The sequence below is a fragment of the Ambystoma mexicanum genome, chromosome 6q (assembly GCF_040938575.1).
Source record: "Ambystoma mexicanum isolate Mex_15411 chromosome 6q, UKY_AmexF1_1, whole genome shotgun sequence".
Classification (NCBI taxonomy): Eukaryota; Metazoa; Chordata; class Amphibia; order Caudata; family Ambystomatidae; genus Ambystoma; species Ambystoma mexicanum.
Window position 1 is genome coordinate 1,417,280,609 of NC_090937.1, and position 25,486 is coordinate 1,417,306,094.

The 25,486-nt window shown below is 43.6% G+C and overlaps 1 protein-coding gene across 3 annotated transcripts in view; it reads left to right on the plus strand.

Moving 5' to 3' along the window:
- The window catches only part of ZFYVE28 (zinc finger FYVE-type containing 28), an 881,464-nt gene that overhangs the window by 573,736 nt on the left and 282,242 nt on the right, over nucleotides 1-25,486 (plus strand). For all 3 annotated transcript variants that reach the window (XM_069632121.1, XM_069632123.1, XM_069632122.1), the window contains exon 8: nucleotides 9,874-11,244. In XM_069632121.1, the coding sequence (XP_069488222.1) occupies nucleotides 9,874-11,244 (1,371 nt within the window). The remainder of the gene's footprint in view (nucleotides 1-9,873; nucleotides 11,245-25,486) is intronic.

Here is a 25,486-nt window from a genome sequence, read left to right on the forward strand (position 1 = left end):
GCACTCACCTGTGATGCCATGACAGAGAAGCAGAGATAGACCCCGAGATTTGTAACTAATGTCACTGGAATAGGAAAGTCGTCCAGTGAGGATGTCCAGAAGGCTGAGGACCAAGAACAGCATTCAGAGGTGCCACCCACCATCAGGATTTCAGTCTTGTGCCAGTTGAGTTTGAGCCAATTGGCACCCATCCACTCTCCCACCGCCTCCGGGCAGCCACACAGACTGGATCTAAACTGACCAGATCTGCGTGTCATCCACGTATGAGCACCTGAAGCCGTGAGAGCGGATGAGGTCAACCAAAGGCTGCACATAGATGTTAAAAAATAACATTGGAGAAGAGGGGAAAAGGAGGTAAATATACTGATTGACCCCGATTGGTCAAAAGAGGTAAACCACGCCAGGACAGGACGCGAGATGCCAATAGAGGCCAGGCGGGATAGGAGTATGCAGTGGTCGGTATGGGGTGGTAGACAGTCTCGAAGGCTGCTGATATATCGAGCAGACTTGGGGGGGAGAGGTTGGGCCCCCACACCACCTCCATCGACCAGACTACCCATATCCATTACTGAAACTACGATACTTTCGCTACCTCTCCTGGGGCGTAATCCTGACTGAAAGGGTTCAAGCACAGAGGACAACTCGAGAAACCCGTAAAGAAGTGGAGATTTCAAGGCCTCAAGAACCTTCATAAAGAAGGGAAGTAGAGAGAAAGGACGGCGGTTTGGCAGAACAGTCGTCCAGTGACGGCTGCTTTAATAGAGGGACCACGATAGCCTGTTAAGTTCTTTAGGGATCAAACCAGAGCAACAAGAATGGTTTCCGCCTGGGTCACCAGAGGAATAATCTCAGGCAAGAGTACTTTAAGAATAAATAAAGGGGATTCCAAAATGGTCGCCGTATCGGGAGATCGCATTCTCACGTCCTCAGACAAGGCCTAAAAGAAACTGGCGCTTGGGCCACCCAGAACCAGCTGCATTCAGCACCCAAGCATAGAGGCACGAGTCCCCCAAGATGAGAGAGCAGAGGAAGCAGCAGAAATCTCATAACAGGCACTCTGTGCCGGCGGGCGCAAAGACGGATGCAGCTTGAAACTGGGCCGTCCTTCCTGGAGGGACACCTTGGCGGGACACCTGGCACAGGCAGGATTCCCCCGGGGCAGCCATCTGAGGGAGATTGTCATTGAGCGGAGACTGGACTGGAGCCCACCCATGTGGGAACACGGAGTAGAAGTGCACCCCTGGGCCCCCACGTATAGTGCACTTCCAGCACAGGAACCATCGGGCGAAGGATGTGGTGCAGAGGACCAGACCGGAGAAGAATGAGGCGGAGAGGAGGTGGGCCCCCTGCTTCCATGAGAAAGTAAGGAGGAGGAACCTCCATGGGCGCAGCGGGGCATAGCGTATCGGCCAGGAAGAGGGACAACTAACTCTCAGGCGAACTCAGAACCCGAGTGGTGAGAACAATATCTGGCACTGGGGAGATGAACACAGGGTGAGAGGCATTTCTGGTGAGAGGCCAACAGGATCACCATGGGGGAGAGAACATCCTGAAAGTTGAGGAGGACTTTTAGAGCCCCCATTTGAAACCACCACTAACAAATCTACACACCCATAAGGAACCTAATCGCCCTATACTAGTACAACCAACCCAAGGCTGGAGGACTGTGATAAGAGGCAACGCATTAAAGAAGCAGGTAACGCCTCCCCACCATCAAGGGCTATCTACTAAGGTCAGTTAAAGGAGGGGGTAAAAGGGGAAACCCCAACAGACGAGAGGTTCCAGGCCACTAATACTGAATGAAGGAAGCCTAGTAAAGACCCCTCATGCTTCAGACGACTCCAAGGCCCCAAGTAGACCCCTCATGCTTCAGACGACTCCAAGGCCCCAAGTACGAGTGGGGAAGCCCCCACATTGAGTGAACTAAACTAAAGTGCTGTGCTCCAGACAACAAAGCAGGAAGGAGTGGAAGGGAGTAAAAACCCTCCAAATGCCCGGGGTGCACAGCAAAAATCTGCTGAGCAAAAGCAAAGTGACCAGTGTCCCTCAAGCGGGACTACTAGAACGCTACTGGGGCCCACATCAGGAAGAAGGGCCCAAAGAGACGCAGAAGCCTCCCAAAGAGCGAAGAGCAAGGGAGAAGAGCCCCACACCATGGCCAGCCTGAATAAAGCCCACCTAATGGAGTGTCTGAAGGGCATGGAATATAGAATGGTAAACTCCTTTCAAGACCAGCTAAGGAAGATGCAAGCGGACCTACGTAGCTCCCTACAAGAAGTGCGCCACGAGATCAATGACCTGGGAGCCAGAGTCGATGTGACGGAACAGGGCCTCTCGAACATCGCTGAAGAGGTCAGACAAAATAGTGAACTTTTGGAACAGGTGGCCAAAGCGACACAATCTAGAGATACAGGCGGAAGACCTTGAAAACTGTTCCCGAAGATCTACTATCTGAGTGAAGGGCCTTATTCAGGCTACCCTAGAGGAATATTTGAAAAGCACAATGCAGCAATGCTTCAGGGAGCTTTTGATGGACATGCATCCGGAGGATACTCTAATGGACGGCATCCATCGAGTTGGCCCGAAAAGGCTCAGGCCAGACCTAAGGCCTTGTGATGTCCTGGGTGCATTAACATCTTATGCTGTAAAAGAAAACCTATTGAGAGCAGCTATAACTAGTACAGAGATTAAGGTGAATGGCTCCACCGTCCAGCTATACCAATATCTACGGCAATCCACATTACAAAAACGGCGAGAGATGCAGCCAGTGACAGCACTGAAAACTAAACAAATAGTATATAAGTGGACCTTTCAATTTGGGCTCCCCTTCATGTTTGCGGGCTGATAACAGAGGGTGTGCACATGTGGAGAGGGGATGTCAATTCTGAATATGGAAGAAGACCCAATGACACAAAGTTCTACAACCGCCCCGTCTACTTTCTCCAATAACTGGGAATGTTCCAGAATTTGCAGAGGGAGAACCAGTAGTGAAAGAATGCTTCAGGGACCTCATGGCAAGAAAGGGACACCAGGACCCCCAGAATAAGATTGAGCCGCAACCCTGGCCCGCCATCTATGATGGAGACAACAATATAAAGTGACAAGGCTGGGAGGGAAGGAAACTTACTGTTAACACATTTGGGAATGTATGGCAAGCTACTGCATCTCTGGGCCGAGCGTGAGGGACATGGCTGGCTGTTTTTGGAATCTCCAGCAGGGTGTAGTCACCCCTCGCAGGGGCATCCCCAGGTTTATACTAGGTCCGATACCCCAGATTAGAAGCTGGGGTGTTTTCTTGGTCCACAGGCACCGACCAGGGTAGGGCGGGGAGGAAAATGGATGGGGGGTGTGAAGGTCAGGAGGAGTGAGGGGGTGGGGCATATCCACACACGAGCAGCACCAGGCTACAAGTCATCAGGGCAAATACCCAGAGAGATTATACTCGCCAAAAACACACAAGGTACGATGGGCTACAATATATTATTATCCTATAATGTTAGGTGGTTGAACTCCCCGGTTAAGCGCAAAAAGGTGAAGGGACAGGTAAAACGCATGAGGGCTGACATCATAATGCTTCAAGAAATGTACCTAAAAACAACAGATAAATCAATCCCGCTTTTCTACTACTTCACACAAATACACCAGGCGAACGCCCTGGGGAAAATGGCAGGAATATTAATTTGGCTTAAAGATGCACTTCACGCTGAGGTTCAGCAGACAGAGATCCGCAGCAGCGATATGTCTTCCTGAAAGTATTGATGGATCACAAACCACTGACCCTAGCCACGGTATACTCTCCTAATGTGGGCCAAGAAAGGTTTCTCTGGGACACCCTGCAGAAGTTAGAAATGTTTGCAATAGGGGAGATTGTTCTAACAGGTGACCTAAACATAGCATGGTATCCCACAATAGACAGAAGTGCAGGCAGATCCCAGGGGAATCGACCAGCTTCCAAGACCCTGAGAGAAGCATTTGATAATCTCACCCTGACGAATACATGGCGACATAGAAAAGGGATTGGAAATTGGGTATACTTGCTTTTCACATGTGCACCAAACCTTGTCCAGAATAGATTGTGTGGATGACACCAACAATTCTGGGTGAAGTCGGATATTTAGGTTGGGGCCATAGTGCTATCAGACCATGCCCCGTTGACGGTAAAAGTTACAAGGCACGATCAACACGGGACTATGGTCTTGGTCATTCCCTCAGGAAATATTAGGGTAGGGCGACTGCAGACATCGTTGGGGGAAGAAATTGAGTATTGTCAATACGACAACCAGGGGGCCACACAGGAAGGGATCTGGGACGGCTTTAAGGCAGTGGTGAGAGGGGAAGCTATCTCTGTCCAAGCTCAACTGCAGACTGAGAAAAGCGATGGAGGAGGAACTAAAGGAGACAACACTAGAGGTGACGATACACCAGACCAAAGCTGCCATGAAGCAGCTAATGGAGATTAGAAGCCAGGTAGAGTTGCAGAAAAGCTTTTCTGTCTATACGCCAACTATATTATGTTGGTGCCAACAAAGCAGGGAGGCAATTAGCGAGACAAGTGTGGAAGGCGGAAGCAAAGTGTACTATACTAGGTATCAGGCAGCAGGACGGTATGGTAGGAAAGGACACAGACAATTATAAGCTCCTTTGAGACATTTTATGGTAAGCTGGAGTCTTCGGACTATCCTGATCGTAGCGCAGTGAAAGATTACTTCAACAACCTCCACCTGTGCAATATCACTCCCTTAGATAATGAACATCTGTAAGAGGATACAACTGAGGCGGTGGAGGCAGTAATAATAGACTGTCCATGTAATAAAGCGCTGGGAAAGGATGGATTCCTGGCGAGTTTCTATCAAAAATATACTCAGAAATGGAGCCCTAGATTAGCCAAACATTTCAACTTTTCAACTCTATAGGGCAGGAGGGAATAGTAACACAGTCAATGACTGAGGCAAAAGTAGTGGTATTCCCTAACCCCAACAAAGATTTGACGGCATGTAGCTCATACCGCCCCATAACCCTACTGAACCTGGATGCTATGATCTATGCAGACTCGCTCCCCTCCTCCCGGATCTAATAGATGCGGACCAATAAAGGCTTTCTAAAGGGACGTCACACCTGGGATAACACTAGACGAGTGGCACACCTAATTGAGAAGTTGGGGGGTGAGGTGTGAACAGGCACTACTAGCACTTGATGCTGAAAAGGCAATTGACTGGGTGGAGTGGCCTTTTTTGATAGCTTTATGAGATGGGCCTCGGACCGAAGTTCATACAGATGGTGGAGGCGAACTAAGCAGACCCCTCAATGAGGCTTTCAATTTACTCCCACTTGTCGAATAAGATCTCATCACACGTGGCCCGAGGCAGGGATGCCCGCTGTCACCCACTCTTGGCTACAATTAGGAGTAAACCAGCGATTCAAGGTATAAGGTTTGGGGGAGAGTCACATAAAGTAGTGGCTTTCTTAGACAATATGTTTCCTTGGTATAAATCAACCAGCCCAAGTCGGTGTGTGTAACCGGGAAGCCACATCAGCTGGGCTGTTTAACTTGGTAAAGGGCGGAATCACCTACCTGGGCATAAAACTGACATCACTAATCTCTGAACTATATGAAACAAACTACACGGCACTCCTAACTAAAATAAAAGCAGACCTCAAGGTAAGGACCCCTTTATGAATCTCTTGGCTAGGGAGAATAGCTATGATCAACATGATCGTACTGCCAAGACTAGTCTCTCCCTTCGAAGTGCTCCCCATTGCAATGCAAAAGATGTTTTCTAATCACTCTGCACAATTATTTTGCAAATTCATATAGCAAAATATAAAACCGAGACAGGCTATGGAAACCATGATGGCGCCCAAACAGCAAGGTGGACTGGGACTCCCGAAATTCATAAAATACTAAGGGTCATAAGGGAACGGCTCGTGGAAGACAGAACTATGCAATGGGCGTGGATGGATTACGTAGTGGCAACGACGCCACTTGCAGGGCTTTTATGGCTAGAGAGACCGGATCATCTCCCCCCACCCCCCAATAACGGGCATAGCCAGATACTATCAGCAACGTGTAATGCTTGGGACCAACTCCTATTGAAAGAGCACCTTTCATCGCAGCTTTCTCCCTTCACCCGCTCTATAATAATTCACAATTCTCCCCTGGGACGAAGCTGGGGACGTTTCGAAGATGGAGGGCAAAAGGATGTATGAAAGTAGGAGACATGGTGGGGGTGAGTTTTGACATTCGAGGAGTGTAGGGCTAACCCAGACATGGCGAAAAGAGACTGGTTGGAATATTACGGATTACGTCACTGTCTGATGCAGCCAGATATCAAAACAGCGACTGCGAAAACTCACACCATTCGAGAAATTCATAACGATGCACTCGGGGGATAAACAACTAATTTCTCACCTATACTCAATCCTGATGGGGGAGGGGCATAATCCTATCTGGCCATACATGTATAGATGGGAGAAGACATTGGGGAAGGTAATACCAGGACCAGATTGGGAACTACTCTGGGTCAACATTACCAAACTTACAAGATCGATAGACCAGAGAAATCTGGTATAAAGTCATGTTCCAATGGCACTGTACACCGGAAAGGCTAAATAGTATATACCCAGACACAACACAAAGGAATAGGGCCGGATGGGGCAGCAGATTTCAGGTGAGCAATGGCCTTCAATACGGCCTCATCAGAGAATACAGGGAAGGTAGCTCAGCCAGAGGTAGCTGGCTGGCTGCGCCCCACGACGGTCACACCAGGACTAACCTGTGTGAGATGAATATTGACAATTTTGGAATGGAAAAACTAGTGCATCGCAGTGTGACTGAGAAGCAGGCGGGTGCTGTGGAAAGGAAGAGAGCTGTAGAAGAAAAAGATTGAGTACAGTTTCAATTTTGAGATTAAAACATTTCTTTTTGCCCGACTTAATAGCCACATGGTTTCTGGAGAGTGAGGCGAAGGCCAATTTATCACCAGGACTACAAGAAGAGCACCGCTTGTGCTCTGCTTGGCGAAGCCCCAGTTTAGCCACTCTCAGTTCTTCGGTGAACCATCTCTGAGACGGGCGGCCATGCAGCTGCATGGTTTTAAAGGGTGCCAATTGATCCGCAATAGCTAGCAGCAGCTGAGATAGGTTGGCAAAATCCACAGGCAAGTCACTAGGACATTTAGTCTTCACCGCAGATGCCAAGACAGACTTATCAATGCCATGCCATTTCCTCTTTAGAACCGTGCCTCTAGATGGTGTAGGAGGGGAAACTGCAACAGGTACTGAGAAAGGGATCAGAAAGTGATTGGACCAAGGGACAGACACTAGATTGCAGACTACGAGCCCCAAGACTACAGGAATAAATAAGATCCAGGATCCCCCCAAGAAGATGGGTGGGTTCAGTGATATGTTGGGTTAAACCCAGAACAACAAAACCCTCAAAGCATCTAGAGAATGGACAAGAGGAGGGTTAAAGGAGGATAGCTCAGCGGCAGCGTGCGCGTCTTGGAAGCAAGACGACACGAAGCAACAGGTTCGATCCCCGGGTCCGCGCTTAGAAACCTCTGGGTGTTTTTTAGTGCGTTATAAATACGTAACTAAGACAAAAAAATAAAAAAAATAAACACAATTACGCAACTAAGAAAAACAAACAATTCCTGTAACAGCGCCTTGATGCCTGCGGGCTGTGTGAGCGCTTTATAAATGTAAAATAAATAAAAATAAATAAATAAATTAAAGCAGAAATTAGTTGCCTAGCTCTAGCTTGGTACTATTATGGGTTCCTACAAATGCCAGCCCATGGCCATACCCTCTGAACTTTGGAGTACCCCAACTATCCCCTCTGTCACCACTTCTTTTCAACATCTGATACCCCTACCGGACCTTACCTCACAGACTACAAATCTATGAATTTAGGAACACTCGGTCAACAATGCCTTGTGCAAATGGATGCAGGAATTACCGCAGACTAAGCTCAACCCTCCCAAAATAGAACTGATTCTTTGTAGTCCATCTCTTTCAAACACCACCTCAATCTCTTGATCGAATGAGATGGTCCATGCCCAGCATCATGATGCAGGGTAAGTCATCTCATAACTACAACAGACAGTACCCTCAAACCTCAAGTGAGAGCCATTCTCACAAATTGCTTTGTCTAGCTGTGCAACATAAGACACATCAGGTTTACCCATAGGATCATGGGTACAATGTAATTGCTGCTAACAAGACTGGACTTAGCAAACAGCCTTGATCTAGGACTCCTAGAATACCTCGTGGGAAAATTACGACGAGGACAAACTACTCCTTAGGATGTAAAGATTAAAACCCATTACACCAGCACTATGTGCACTCCATGGGCTCTCGGTCAAGAAAAGAATACATTTCAAAACCCTCTGCATTGCCCATCGCCTTACCATGGAAAGGGCCCAGCCTCCTTCCCAAGGAATATCCAGCACTACATAACATCCAGGACAGTAAGGTCCAGTAATACTGCACTAGACGTAGTTCCTAACTTCAGCCAGAAATGACAAGGAGGATCATAATTCGCCATACTAGCTACCAAACCTTGGAACGTCCTACCTAAGCATCCCGCTTAAAAGAGGAACCACTTGACGTTCAGGAAACACTTCAAGATATGGCTCTTCAACTTAAAAATCAGCATAAGAGCAAATTCTACATAACGCAAACAATGGGATTATGTGCTACTTTTAAAATTCAGTCCACCTGCTTTTTTAGAGCCATGCATAGTGAGGCCAGTATTAGTGGCTGAAGGGCACCATATACGACCTCGTCCCTTACCTTATTTGTTCTTAATCTACTAGAAATGAGCTCCTGGTCAAAGACTGTGCTGGGTTTCTCAGTTGCTTCCATGCAGTTATAAGGGTGTTTGTTTTTAAAAAGTCAGTTGGCTCATCCCTACTAGGTATTGGTTGTAGGTCCTTACCAACCCTATTCATTTGGGTTAGTGTTGAATGATAGGTGACCAATGGTTTTTATTCTGTATTTCCACTGCCTCTGTATTGTAGAAAGTTGTCTCTGGGTATTTTCAATGCACAATGAAACTTCCTGTCAATTTGTCTGTCCAAGTGACCATTTTGCTAGAAGGATGTACAGAGCGTGCTGCGTTGATTGTCCCTGTTGGAAAAAATGCTTTGCTAGCGGATGACCAGACTACATATTATTAGGGTTTTGTGTGGCTTGGATGGAAAATTGCACTTTGCAGGTATTTGTTGTCATGTGTGGATTTCTTGTAAATGGCTGTTTGTGTGGCCGATTTCAGTACTGCTTGCCATGGACTTTAAGAGTTGTACTCCACAGTGGGTACATCACTAACTTCCTGGTAATACTTTGTGCCAGAATTTTCTTTACACATCCCTTTTTGTATTTTGTATTTATTTATCCATGATGACATCAACTATGTCAACTGGTTTTATCGTGATTCGTTTGTTTTCAGTGTTATTATTGACATTCTCTCTTTTGGTGGGCAGGGGTGTTCTGTTTTGTCACCTTTTTAATTGTTAGTTTTATAATTAAGTTGACATAGGTTTCGGTTGTCAATTTTATGTAGAATGAGTTATAAATCTTTATTGCAAAATTTGAGTACAAATTGTGTTTATATGGTCATTGATCTCATTTGTTCTGCCTTTTTATTACCTGAAATTGAGTTGTTTTTGAAGATAGGTGCTTAAATAGAAATTACACTGGTGAAAGCAAATGCAATGTAGATCTAGATGAAGCTTCAATGATACCTAACCTCTAATGTCTAAACAGAGTATATATACATATGCAAGTATCATTATGCAGCAATTAATAAAACCTATTCTGTAGATTGTAGCAGATCCATGCAATGCTCCTCACTTTGACCTTCTTCCTTTTTAGGGATCTTCTGCAGACCTTAACTGAAGAAGAACTGTATACCCTTGAGCGCAACCTCTGCATATCGCAAGATGTGGAATTTCCAGTCCAAACCGATCCAGAAGTGCCCTCTGTCCTGACTCCTGTCCTAGTGGTTGCCTTGTCAAGTGAGGAGGAGCTTTCAGCAAAAGCAGAAAACACTGAGGCTGAACTTGCCTGCTCTATGCAGTATGATGAGGAAGAACTGGAACAGCTTAACATGATGGTCCACAGGGTTGGAGATGAAATGTCATCTCTGCTTTCTCCTCCAAGCATGTGTCAATCTCCAGCTCGCAGGCCTGGATTGAGACACGATTCCAGCAATGAAGCTTCGCCAAACCGGCGATGTCGAGACAACCTAACCGATGAAGAGGAAAGAGTATTTTTCATGGATGATCTTGATGGAGCAGGAGATGCACTTGGTGGGATAGCTTCAGCGGACAACACATTGGCATGGGTCAACAACTCGTGCCGCAATTTGACACAAACTGTACAGTGTAAAGACACTTTACTTTTCCAAAGCAATCAGCCACACAGATCGATATCTTCAAAGGATAAAGACGATGTCAGCAATAATAACAATACAGAGGATGGCAAAATATTGATGGCTAATAATTCTGCCCCCAATACTTGCAGTTGTTTAGAAGGCCCGGACTCCCAGGTTTACCTCAATGGCTGGAATGCGAGTGGTGAAGACGCGGAGACTGCAGAAATTATTGCTCACAGGACTGGTGGCATGAAGATCTCTGCAACTGTAATATTTAATCCCAAATCTCTTCCTTCTGCAGGATCTCCCACAGCTATTCAGGACATAGCTAGTAATTGTATGTCAGAATCTAGTGAGCATTTAGGTGACGATAGATACAGTGAGTCTCATAAACTCAGTTTAGCTGCCACCAATTGCCTAATTAACTCCTGTGTATGTTGTGGTAGCTGTGAAGACAGCAGGGAGGACAGCGTTGCAGGTGTAAAAAGTAGACATTCCCCTGGTAAAGTAATAAATGCTTCCTACAGTTTGGTGAAACCTAAAGAAAATGACCCTCTGAATAAACTGGATTCTGCAAGATCTGTCCAGGATGTCTTGAAATCTGAGAACTCCAGTGCTGCTTTGGCTGAAAGAGATTCTGGCAGAGGTCATACGTGCACAAACTCATCCAAGTGCCTGGCTCATAACTCGGGGGCAAATCTAGAAGTAGATTGTGACATGCAGGATGGCTTGGGTGTCTCAAGTCAACAAAAAAAAAACATGAAAAAGAAACAGACAGGTGATGGCAGGGAAATACAATCACAGGGCATTGAAGAAATGAGCAGTGAAGCGCTAGCGAAGGAAGACATGAAGCCAAGATACGGTCCAAGGTGAGTGGTCAAAAAGTACAGAACCACAGTTAAAGCTTGCAATAATACTAATCTTTTTGTTAAGAAAAGAAATCTTAGATCTTTCCTTTGGATGTTAACAAATTTTTAAGGTTTTGTGAACAGTAAAATATGAATGATCGTATCTAGCTCTGAAATTTTTAACCAATCTCTGTTCTTGAGTCATCAGGACCTAGAGATTCCCAAAATCACAAGAGGGAGGTACAGTCCCATAGTTATTAGTGTAATGATAAACATCCCAAAACAAATGACAAGTTTCTGTGCGGCCCTCAGAGCTGTTTAATACCATACCTGAAACAATATATGGTTTGCTACATCTATTGGGATAATGTAGATTAACTTCATTACCGTTCGGCAAGTTCACAAAGATGCACAGATAGGCAATCCTACGTTTGGTCAGACAATCAGGACTGGTGACAGGTTTGTGTTGTGATTAGTGTTTGACACCGTTTTTCACTGTTTCCAACTAAAATGTATTTACCACATGACATTTATTTTCTGTATGTCTTTGTAGTAAATGAATAGTGTATGAAAAATCACTGTACAATCGTTTTTGAGTAGTTCTATGCTCTATATGGCTAATACATGACCTTTTTGTAGTGTATTTGCTCTCGCAGGGACACATTTCAATGGGAGGCTTTGATTGTTTAGTGAAAATGTGCTGTGATTCTAGCTGATATTTAAAAACATGATCTGAAGTGAGTTTTGCTTAGCTCACAAAATAAATTGTATTCTTGAGGGGATCGGTTGCCATTCCTTCTACATGTGGTGTTACTGCGACCCAATTAGTGATAGAATTAGCTGAAAACTCATTGTGAGTAAAAGCTCTAAGAGATGCAGATGTTTTCTCATTTCCCGATACAGTGAGCTGCAGGCACTCAGTTTAAATCCTTTACAGATTCCTTGTTCATACCTTGATCACACCTCTACATAGCATTTAGCAAATCGAGCAGATTCTATCGGTTGTATGAATGTAATTTGTTTAAGCTTAACAACATGTTCCTTTCTGAAGTGACCAGGGATGGCCTGAGCTACACAAGCCCTTTTCATTCAATGTGAATGTGATTCGTTGTGTGGCTATTGCTAGAAGCAAAAGCATGTTGAGTGCTTTTGGCTACAGCTGAAAAATGCCACTGCAAACTTCATCAAGGATTAGCATTCTTAAAGTAGGGTTCCATTTTTTGCATCCTTTATTCATTTTTAGTATAAAAAAAATAAAAAACCAAATGTATTCTTGATTATGCTGAACAAGGCTAATCTTTATGAAAATCACTTTTTATTTTTACACAAAAGCAGCTTGAACAATCACTTCCTTCAGTTACAAGGCTGACGTTTTGGAAACAGTCCTTAAATATTTTCTGCAACAAACGTTTAATAGTCTTAAAAAGTATCCAATTTTGTCTAGATGGATCAGCATGATGAGCTGTTGCTCTGTTCTCTTATACACAGATTAGTTGCATAATGCAGTAATGAACAAAGCTTGTGTACGTTACTGTTGTACACAAGTTACAGTTGTACAATTTCACAGACTGTAACTTTGACTTGTTTGTTTGACAACCCAAATATTCCCCTTACAGATAATGAAGGCTAGTAATCTTCTAGCTCAGAGTCATCGCCTAACGCATGCAATCTGCCCTTCAGTATGTGGCATTGTTTTCTTCACATCCATGTGCTTTCTGGCATATCGATCTGTCCGGGCCATCTTCATGCATAATGTCCTACAATTTCCATGACCAGTCTATTGTTGTGCACCACAAGGACCATTCAACTGGAAATTGGCAAAGGGTTGTCAGTTCAGTATTTCTCCTGGTTCTTCTAACACGAGATGATGGAATGATCAAAAAACGTTCTTGTTTTGGAGTTTTGTGGACAATGAAACACCAGTCACTGTTAGGATTCAGGCTTTTCCCCATGAGGCTGTGGCTATACCTCAATTTGTTGCACCAGCACATATTTGAACATATATGAAATTCAGGCAATGCAGTTATCAATGGAATTAATGTGTTTGGCATTATCATAGTAGCTGTTCCTGTGGGGATGTGTGCACCAAACGAACATCTTTTCTTCAATGTCTCCTTTTTAACAGTGGGCAATCTTGTGAAGTAGATGCTCGCCTAACAATCCTCCATTTAAAAAAAGCCATACACTAATTGCTGATGCACTGAGATAGTTGGTTCCCTGGGACTGCCTTTAGTGTCTACTAGTCTTTCTTAAAGGTAAGGAAATGTGGGATGTTAGACCTTTCTTGAGACATCCCTACACCAAAGAAAGAATGTAAGCTATGTGCCCTAGGACAACATATGGAATAACCGGAAGTCTAAACAATAGTAATTCTATGAATGAATGACCTTGCAATTTGACAAAATCCGTTCACGATTCAGTGAAATGAGGATCAGTAGAATTTAGCTAAAATTATGTAACAAATCAACATAGTATGCATACCAGGAATTGCTTTTATGTTGTTGAAGGTTCACATGTTGAGCCAGTGCTACCTTTATAAAGGGCATACAAGGGAAATATTTACGGTCTAGTAACTTTTCGGTTTACCCACAGCTGCAGATTGAGATTCACTGGCAAAAACAATTGTCCAAAATAGCAATGCCTGAAGGAAGCAGTCTGTGTGAGCCAACCACAAACATTCCGAACAGTGAGCCATCTCAGAACTTCTTAGTAGCAACCAATAATAAGAGTCTAGTATTTTGGTGGGTCAATTTTTACACTGGCAGAGAATCCATTTTCTCTAGCATTGGATCTTTTACCGATCCTTTGTAGATGCAGAGGCTTGAATTATTCCCAGTCATTAGGCTGGGAATCACTGCTGGAACACAATATATCATGGCAATACAGGTCACTAAGAAAATGCTTTTATGTCGTATTCTATCCACCTAATGTTTCATTATTTGGCCTAGCCAATGAGTACTACTGCTTTAGCTCCACCCATAGCAACCATCTTCAGATTCATCACTGCACTTGTGCGACAGGAAATTCTAATGTGATCTGATCTTTTAATCTTTTCCTTCAGCTTTTTTGCTAGACTATTTCAAAATAAAATTAGCTAATATTTGGAACCTATGCCATCAGACTTCCAAGCCTGAGCCATTATTAAGGCGGGCGAGTTGGCAAAGTACCATGCCATTGGCTCAGCAGTCGAATAAACTGTTGCAAGGGTTCAGGCAAATGGCGCTTAGATGATGGGCTTCGATGAAAGCTGGCAATTTTTGTGGTGAGTTTCTAGCACCAATACTTGATAAACCATTTGATGGCCAAGATCTTGTCGGTAAAAACGTCTTCCAATTTTTAATTGTTTTAGATGATCATAGATATGGCAGAATCCTTAATTTCTCCAGGAGATTAGAACAGACAGTCTTTTCGTCGTTTCATGAGGTGGGAAGGCACAACAAATCTAGTGCCATTGGGAAGAAGATATAGTTCCTATCATTGCATGAACATGCACTCCACCTCGACCAGCAATTCACTTCCATAAACGCCTACCAAAGGGAATGACCTGTATCTAATGAACCTTCGCCCCAGATCCCAAAATGGACTTGACTCACTTTAGACCCCTGCACTCCTCCAGTGGCAGCTCTGATCCTAAAGCATGAGAAGCAATGACAAGCCATACATTCGTATGGGTTACAGGTGGATTCTGGACAAAACCACCATCAGTAGTAAATCACAGCCAGTTGGAACAACAGGAAGTGCTCAAGCTCCTTCAAAAGGATACTATGAGGAAGTACCAAGATCTCACAAAAGGAAGGGTTTTACTCACGTTACCCTATTCTAGATCTATGCTACCTCCAAATGGACAAAAGAGTAGAACTAGTAGTTGGACAAACAGTGCTGCAACGCCCATTCTCATAAGGTATGTAACCCTCTTGACATTCACAGCAGTCCCATCGTATGCACATGGTTTCTTTACATATGTTGTGTAATCATCCCTCAAGCTGTGAGGGTATTTCCCTGGAGGATGCAAGGTCCTATGCATGCTGATCATGCTTTGTACTCTATGAAAGATCCAATGCAGGAAAGGAGTTACTTAACCATGTATACTTCACCAAAACGCATCATAACATTCCACCAATAGACGCCATAACATAAAGGGGGATTGCCGCATGAGCAAGCCACAGAATCAATAACATTATGAAATGAGGGATTACGATATTCTGTAGAGGAATGATGCCCCATACATAGAGGAAAAACCAGTACATGCATGCAAATTGCAATGATTATGAATAATTCAGGAATCCGACCCAAATATGCACCGGATGTTTAAGTTGAATCATACCAAAGTACGTTTCATACATTTTGTGTAAGTAGGAGCCTTTAATGACAACTATTCTTTAAAAATGTGACGTTTAGCAATTAAGAATGATGGGAGAATTTACAAAGAACTTTGCCCATCTTGCCTATATCTTCAAGAAGGTATTTTGCAGGTAATGAGTATTAGAAATGGCTGTGATATTAAATATTTCTGCCACTGTATGCCAAAATCAGCAAGTAGGGGGCACAACCACCTCATATGTTAAATAAAAATCCACCTTTGGGAATAGGTATAGGACATTCATCTGAGCGATGGAGATCGAGTTTAGGGATTTTAGGTAAAGCTTATTTAAATGTTTAAACTGAATCAGACGGAATCAGAAATTAAATAATATATCTGTCAATTGTCCCCATCTCTGCAAGTTGTCAGAAAGTGATATTTAAGTTCACATCCCAATGATTGAGCTTTCGCAAGGGTTGTGGAGACGTTGAACTGAATATAGTTGTACAAAGAGGAAATTAAATATCTGGTATTTGCAGTGTCAGTAATAAATTGCAAAGATGAATGTCATATTGCATCCGCAGTAAATGAACAGTGCTGGCGAAATGCAGCTGTAATATTAGAATCACAATAGAGTTTGAATCAATCCTCCTTTTTAAAAGCCTCGACCGAAACACAATTAGCATTTTAGAACCTGTCGCCAAGACTGATGGTGCCATCGATCATATTTACCTTGCAAAGCAGGTATGTGTATTTTGGTCCATGACCCTCGTGGGCCCTTTCTTGGCAATTTTGTTTATTTTGCCTGGCAACAATCCCTGTTGTGTGTCCTTCCCCTCCCTCCCCTCACGTCCACTTCCTCGTTAGAAACCCTCCCGCCTCCCAGCCCACCCTCCTCCCCTGATTGGAGCATTTTTGGTCATAACGGACCTCCACAGGGCAGGACCCTGCCTGGCAGCCCCTGTGGCTAAGGGTCCCAAGGCAAAAGGCTTCTCACACTGAGGGGTCTGTTCCGCTGCATCCGTCACCTCCAGTGGGCGACTGCCCCAGTTTCCTGTGCATTCTTCCGCAGCTCCTCGCTTCGGTACCACAGGTGTCTAGCCAGTGTTATCCGACTGCTTGGTGCCGTACCCGCCTTTCTGCGTACCGCAGTGTTCTTCCCCAGATGCTTCTTCGCATTTTTAGTGTTTCCGTTCTTCCACAGTCATGAGGAGTGATGGGTACCGCCCCATAGCTGTCTCCTGCTCTTCTGTACGTTCCGCCAGCGGTTCGGGTTGCACCACAGTCCCTTACTTTAATTTGTCCTGCCGCTCCTCTACCAACCGCTGTGTCCGACCCCAGCGTCCCGTTTGGGCGTCCTGACAGTTTCAGTTGCTCGGACGACCTTCTTGCGCTTCCCGCTAGCCTCGCTGGCTCCTCTCACTACTGACGGCGGCCATCTTGCGGATTGTTGCATCAGCGCGCTCTTGTACTACGGTTCTTGTTGAGGCACGAATCGGACTCCTCCTGCCTATCGAAGCGCACCGTCAGAGCCCGGGATGCTCCTGTTTACCTTTTTGCCCAATTCCGCTCTCAAGGTGGTTTTTGACAGGATTACTGGTGGATAATCGTGTGGCTGGAGCAGGAGCTCTGGAGCTTCACCACTGCATCCGTCGCTCGCTGGCCACGCCCCCATTTATAAATAAACCTGGTCACAAAAGGTGTCATTTCCAACGACAGACATTTTGCTGCATAGGCAGTTCGAGGTAATAGGGAGTCATTGGTGGGTTTCAATACCTTGATCGAGTGTAAATCATGTCCTGATACCTGATGAAAATCAAAAAAGGGCAACAAACTCAGTCTGTGGCTCATTTGATTTCACTGGAGGCTGGACAATTGCATGTCTTGATGGAATCAAAGCTGACGCCGGAGTGTTAGTTGCAATATCAGGTTTGATGAGTTTGATTTTCTCAATAAAAGAAAGTTAAAAGGATTGGCCTGTACCAGTGAAGGTTCAATCGAGGCGATCTTACAGCTAGGTTTGCAAAATTTGGAGACCATAGAAAAAAGTTCTCTAGGCATATTATTTGCTGCCTTCATTTCTTCGTGAAGACATTTTTTTTTGCTTGATAAATAGCTTGTTTGTAGCAGGTTAAGGCACTTCTTGCCCTACAGGCTGTCTGAGTTTGGTTTCTCTTGCCATTTTCGACCTGGTAGACTCACCAGTTTACGTAGAGGGATTGGGCTCTGTGTAAGCCAGGGTTTAGAAGCCCTCATCTTAGGTTTTAGAGGGGCCGTCTTGGAACAAATAGCGTCCAAGATTGAAGCTCCTGCAATAAAGAATACTTCACTCGGAAGCAGAATGTCATTAGAGGCAAGTGCATCCTTGACTTCTGCACCAGTGATCCTATCCAAGCCTTTAATTTTCCAGGAAAGAGTAGAGGGTCTTTTCTTAAGTGGCCTTATCCCCCTCTAGTCAGGGTCACAGCAAATAATTGTACGAAGTAATCAGACCAATAAATTGGTACGGTCCCTGTCAATGAGGCATATTTGCCTCTTGCTAGAAGTACATCCAGGCAGTGGCCTTTTACTTGGGGTGACTGTGTCCCTAAAGGATATAGTTTATTATCTAAAAGTTCCCAGAGCTCTTTTGAATCTGGCCTTGAAGGGTCTAGCCAGATATTCCAGTCTCCCATAAGTAATATTTCTTTATATTTGCTCCCTTAAGTTATTAGGAAGGAATCGAGGTTCTGCAAAAATTGTCCACATGAGCCAGGAGGTCTATATTCCAATACTATGATTGGTGGCTCTTGTAGAGAGGTTGAACATAATTTGCCCTACATGGGCACAACCCAACCACCCTCCCCATTCGAGAACATTCATGTGTGAAATTTGTAATGCAGCCCTCTGAATGGCTGCAATGCCCCCTTTTTGCTATCCAGTTTATACATTTTATAAGGTACTCCTCTGGAACTAGCTCTTGGTAGGAGCTCAGCATGCAAAAGCTTTCTTGGAGAGTTTGGTCTTGGGGAGGAGTTTTCCTGCCTTTCATTGTATACTTTGTTTGTCTGGTATTTTGGTATTATTTTAGTACTATTTAAAATATTTTGGACTTACTTCCATAGAAGATGCCCGGTAAAGTCAGTGAGAAAGGGAAGTCTTACAATGTCATGAAAGATAAACCCTATTGTAAGGCAGGGAAGTTCTTCAAAATTAGCACTAGCATACCAGGAGGCTTGACTATCTCGAACATTGCTACCGATTGTACAGTGAGCGTACAGACGACCGCAGCTAAAACAAAAGGAAAAATCACAAAATGTTTACAGCCAGAACTGGTTGGGAATACTGCAGGGCCTCTAGGCTAGGAGCTGGTTGTGGCAAAATCCTTGGCTGCTGTTAACATACTTACCTAACAGCGACAATATTTCGGTCATCGATAATAACTCACTTCTCGAGCTATGCCACTCATTGCACAATAGTACAGCCAGATGGCAACATTGGGTTGGGGGCAATCTGCTTCTGGGGCGTCATCAAAGGCTGGCTAAGTGCAAAAGAGAATGCGAGGCAAAGACTGATTCATAAGCCTGCGACTCAGACTGACCCAATGAACTCTAGATAATAGTCCTGGATGAAAGGGTCTTTACAATTGTATCTTATTTATCAAATCAGCAGATGAAAAGGATAAATCAATCGGATTTCCTCAAACTCATCCAGTGAATACCATCGCTTAGAGTTTTATCTACTGGTGATTTTGATTTTGTATATCCCCTTGAGCAAGGAAACGAGTGCATACTGGCTAGAATACCTTGTCACATGACCGACACTGTAGCGCTTATCCGCTCACATTCAAATAACCTTTTTCAAAATGGGCTACAAACTGGATGTTGAATATACTACCTGCTCAGCTTGAAGTTGCTCTAAATGTGATGTTGCTACAAAGTCGTTTGTTAATAAAAGCAGGGATTTGGCGCTTGCAGATACCAATGGAAACAATAACATACGCTATAGCAGTCCATGTCAAGCTCTAGCTATACAAACCAGATGTAGCATGGTTTTTGCACAAATTTTTAAGAGTATCCCTTATCCTGCATTAGCCCTCTAGTTATGCAGTAGAAAGGTTTTTTACGGTGCACATTGAGTTTTTTAGAGACATAGGTTAAGTCTCACCCACCCTCTTTTCTCCCCCTCCACCCCCTTTTCCTGCTTTGTTTTCCTCCAGAGAGACAAACCCAGAGGCCCGGATGAAGGCTTTTCACCAAGGCGCCGAAATGCCTGTGGTTCAAGCATAGATCTTGATCTTCAATCCACTACAATTACTGAGGGGGCTCCTCCCCCCCTGGCGTAGACCAACGTTTTGGTCCTCTGTGGGAATAGTTAACCCACCCCATAGCTGCCTACTTCAACAAGTCCCAGCTTTGAAGCTAGCTTAGAACTATTAGACTAGCACTAACCTTCCTTCAGATATAGTTTATGAGCAGATTCCTGCTTTGAATAAACACGAGGGAATATGTGCAGACGTTGTGTGCACTACTGTATCTTTGTGTGAACACTGTCTCTTTGACCTTTGCTTTTCATAAAATGGTTTAAATATAATGTAATATTTACCACACAAACAGTACTAACACACCATTGATTCAAACGTTGGCATTGTGATTAAGTACTGTTAAAAGCATTACTCTATCTACACTCTGTTCATTTGCTGAAACGTGAATATGATAGACTTAAGCCCAGTCAGAGGACTGGACCAAAAGCAGATTTTTGAGCATGAAATTGTTGCCCTAAGATATGTGCATTGACCATAATACAGAGTAAAACGATTCAACTATGGGGTACTTGGCTTACTTTTGAAGCATGAATATACTATAATAACTGACACAGCACAGTAGACACTTGAATTGGATAGTGTCAACCAATTGATATGTGGTCGGAGCCCCCTTTTTTGTTTTCCACTAATGGAAACAATAACATACGTGGGTGGGGATGGCTTATGGGCTTCTTACCTGAAAGACCCAAATTAGATGATTGAATATTTAAAATATCTAATGGAATGCTCGGGCCATCCGCATTTTTTGTATAAAGATGGTTCAATCAAGGAAGTAATAAAACATATTTTCATGTTCAGGAGACCTGGCTAACATCCCTATTCAATATCGATAGCTGCAGAGTATGCCAGGTATTGGCTATAAAAGAGGTGCTAGGTCACCTTTATGGGGGTTTAATAACTGGAGTGAAAAGTAACTGCAGATCAAGGGAGGTTGGTGCTTCAACTGAGTATGTTATGGCTATTGAAGTCACTGTGAGGGTAAAGTGTTTGACAAACGTAATGGACGCCATGTGCCAGAAGCGTAAGGAAATTGGAAGGGCAATGGCTAGCTGAATAGACCATGAAACTGCGGCGAAAACTATTAGAAGTATTAAACAAATATAGGAAATGGGTAAAGTAGTGGAACCTCTCAACCAAAAATGCCCAATGACAGTGAATGTAGCAAACATTTGAGGCCACTAAGGCACCCAAAGATCTGGTTATCAACCCTATTAGCGCAGATTGTTGGATGAAACACATCCTGGTAAACATGAAGCTAGAGGGACAGGTGACCTTCAGAGAGAGCATAATTATGGATTGGGAGCTAGACCTTGATAGTATACGGTTCATAATTAAAAAGTTCCAAAACTCCAGGCCCAAATGGTTTGGCCAATTCGGTCCTCAGAGGACTTGGAGACATGGACTCGCATTTAGGAAATAACATTTGGCAAGGTTTGTCTGTACAGACTTAGCCCAGATTCATGGTGTCAAGCTCTTCTGAGCCGAATCTACAAGGGGTTCTGCACATCCACATTGAATTATCGTTTATTATCAATGTTAGATGTAGTGATTAGATGTGATGGGACTTTTTTGTCCTCCTTTGTTTTTAAAGAACCTACAGCTGTGAGTAGAATCATACCAATTTTCGGGATGCTTTTCAGACGGGCTTTAGATCAGAATAAGACTAAGACTATGCACAACTTGGGTCTGATATGTTAATTGGCAAGGCAAATGGCAAGGACAGCCCAGCTTGTATGCCACTTTTGTGGATGTACGAGCTGCCTTTGACAAGGACAGCCACAGTACATTATAGTTCAGATTAAATAAGATGGGCTGTCCAGAGTATCTATTACCGTTTTATGAAGCTTATACTGATACGAAGGTCCAAGTAAGATTAAGCAGTGATGGTCATTTCACAGATTAGATATCTACAAATAGAGGGGTAAAGCAAGGTTGCTTGCTAGTTCCTCTATTATTTAATCTTTACTTGGCAGATTTGCCTGCCAGATTCCATTATGTCTCACATCCCCTCCACCCCCAAAAATGGGTGTCTAGAGCCATTAGGGAATTATGCCTCTGTGAGCTAAATGGATTTTGGGATTAATTTCGAAAAAACAAAGGCTATGCATTTTGTGAATAGATCAGTAAAAAAGCTACTATTAACATCGGGGCAGGGCATCATTGATTAGGTAGATACCATCACTTACTTGGGGATTGAGATTGGTAAAACCATTGCCTATTCCAAAATGATCCTAACCAAAATGCAGAAATGCAGTGCAACTCTCAGCCTTATTTAATAACTATGTAAACAAACGGCTGGCTGTAGCCTTAGGGATGTGCTGATGCTCTATCAGCAAAGTTTCTGTTCAGCAATTTGATGTGGACTAGAGACATTGTCGATGAGGGATTTAAATTGGCTCAATGTTCTCGAGGCAACATTTTGGAGGGTAATTTTTAATCTCCCACAGGCTATCCCTATGGAATTATTGAGGCTGGAGCTAGGTACGATTTCTCTTTGTGCTCGGGCCCTAAAGAGGAGAGAGGAATTGTACTTGAAAGCTATTCATTCCCCCTAACGGTCCCCTTTTGGCCAAATTGGGTAGTCACTTTTGTACGGAACCTAGAAATAAGACCATTCACTTTGAGCGCCTATTTGTGGATATCGACTGGTCACATGAGGTTGAGAGGAGTGACTATTATATGCTAAAGAAAAAGTTTGGGGCGAAAATAGACCTCTGGCATTGGAATTTAAATTCTCATTTTAGCAGCCTACAGTCCTGTCAATCAGTTTCGGGGGTTATCCATGAATATAAGACCTTACAGCGATATTTAATACAATATCCAGATGTAGTGGTCAGGAATTTGATTTATATTGTTGCGTATAAATCCGCTCCCAGTATTGGCCGTCATAAGCCCAATGCTGAGGGTGATGCCGGAAAACAATTAATGTCATATATGTAAATTAAAACATGTTCTTGAAACCGCTAGACATATGACAGTATGTAAACTGCTGGGTAGATTTTTGTGTAATCTTGTCTGCTTTGTAAAGGATTGACATGATAAAGAGTGATGCGTTTTGAGATTATTGCTTAAATTCTAGTTGCACAGAACAGTTTACCATATCTGCATACGAGTTGCTGGACTCCTAAATTTTTTTAATATATTTTGAGTTTTTTAGAGTAAATAATGTATATATTTTTAAGTCTTATATAACCGTTTTAGGTGCCATGATGGTACTTTCTGTGACATTAAAAATGTTTGTATTGTTAATATTGTAATGTGTGTATTTAGAAAGTATATAATCTGCATGGTCTTCTGTCACGGTTTTATCTAATGGAAATGTATACATGGAACGTTTTATTGAACTAAGCACATTAAATATAAATAAAAAATAAATTATTTTATTGTTGATGTGTGTATTCCTACATTATGGTAGGCCCATTGCAGTACTACAATTTGAAGTGTTTGTTTTCCTCATCCTGTAGCCCCATGTGTTTGCCTTCTGGGTTAGGTTTTGGAATGGAACTGTGGTTCTATTTGCAGTTGTGTGCAGGTTCAGGCATTGTTTGATAGTTTGTTTTTCAATCCACTTCCAGACTTATGCAACATGTATTTTGGTGATTTGTCAATTTTGAGTGCTTTTCTTTGCTTTGTGCTCAGCATGCAGACAGCAGTTTGGTGTGCGCAACAGTTGGGTGTGTGCAACGTTGTCGCTGCCTTAGTATTGGTGGGGGTGCCTAAAAAGACTTGTGTATATAGGCCCGTTATAAATGCCATAGCATATTCATTTTGTTTTGTGCTGTGTAATGATGCAGAGATTTGGGTGTGTCCAGTTGCTTATCCCGTCCTTATTACTGATTTGCATCATTGTGGGGTGGGTAGGCATGCAGCATTTGGCAGTGGGTGGGTATGCTGATTGTTTTGCCCCTACTGTGATACTGGTGGCGGCCGTGTGCTGAATAGTCTTCTAGTGTAGGACGTATATGTGGTTGTTTTGTGGTTCTGGTAGCATTCATGTGATTGTTTGATATTTTGAATGTGCATGTTATTTTTACCCTGCTCTCAGAGATGTAATTTTGTTTCCTTGTCTGCTGAGTAGGCATGCGTTTTTGTTGTGTGAACAATTTCAGGTATGTTTTATCCAGTATATATATGCACACTGGTGGCGTGCGCTACAGTTTTATATTTGTGTGATACTATATTCAGCTTACCTGTACGCCATGTTTAAACCCTTGTCTCTAGCCTGCATACGGGTAAATGAATTACTGCATTGCGAATATTGCACATAGGGCAGCTCTTCACACACTGCTTAGGAATGCTCGCTTTTACTGTTCACGCTTGTGACATATCTGTTTTGGCATAGCTAAGCGTGTTCTTTGATATCGCTTCTCTGCTGAAAGGCGGCTTTAGCTGGCGGTTTTCATCATATTACTAGACCCCTTGCCTGCCTCCAGGAGAGTGTGAAGCATTGGGGAGTACCCTCACTTTGACCTACCTTGCCCTGTGCTACATTTACTTATACCAGTAACAAGCGCTTCCGAATGCAGCTTGCATCAATCGACTGTACAATAGGGGTTTGTCTCAGTGTTAGACAGAAACCTGTGCAGTTCCCTCTGGGACCACTGCAAAAGATTTAAGACTACAGGTGTTTGGCAGTAAACCCACTTGGTAGCAGTCTGTACCACACAGATTCACTTGGTAGCTGTGGCTGAGCAGTCAGACTTCCCTCAAGAAGAGTTGGGCAGTATACAGAGTATTCACAATAGGTCAAGAGAACACAGTAGAACAAGTAAACGCTGACCAGGGCTTGGTGTAAAGGAGATATAATTATTTATTTAAAACCACATCTAGAAAAACACACAGGCACTAATAGTAAGCAATTCAAAAACAGTCACTAAAAGATATACACTCCCTTAAAAGAATATTAGACCCGTCTTAAGTACAGCCCCACTTATTTTCAGACAGTGGTGAGCGCTTAACGTAGTTGGCACTCTAATAATTCTTTTTAAAAAGGGAGAGAAAAGCAGACAATAAATTGAATCCGATCCCAACACTTTTACAACAACATAACAAGAGAGGAAGACAAAGTAAAAACCGTGAATTCAGAGTCAGTAGGCCGGATCCGCTTTAAGAGGATCGAAACGAAATGTGTCCAAGGTCACACGGTTGCAGTGCACAAAAGTCTTGTAAAGGTTCAAAAAGGAGTTGGACCAAAGAAAGGGACCAGTTAGAGGGTCAAGACGGCCAGCCCAGTCCAGAAGGTTAAGGAATTATTATTACCTTGTTGCAATCTTTAGAAAGGGAGGCCTGGCGGACACGGTGCCTTAAAGTGGTGAGAACGCTCCTGTGGGGGCAGTTGTTCCTGGCAGCGGATGCAAGTCGGTGCTTCTGTTCTGATCTTGATGGTCGTGCAGATTTATTGCACCTCCGTCCACAAGTACCGCACAGGCAAGATAACCAACTACCTGTGCAGTCTTTGAGGCCACAGGTATTGTAGCCGTCAGTCGGGAACCGGGAACACCGGAAGAACCCCAGACCACTGTAAGGCAATAAGCAATGTATAAGCAAACAGAGGGCAATAGGAATGTAAACTAAATACAGCTGGAATAAGGCTTACCCCGATGGATGACAGGGGAACCCTCAAAACGATGAAGAGCAGTGAATCGGGGGCAAGGTGAATA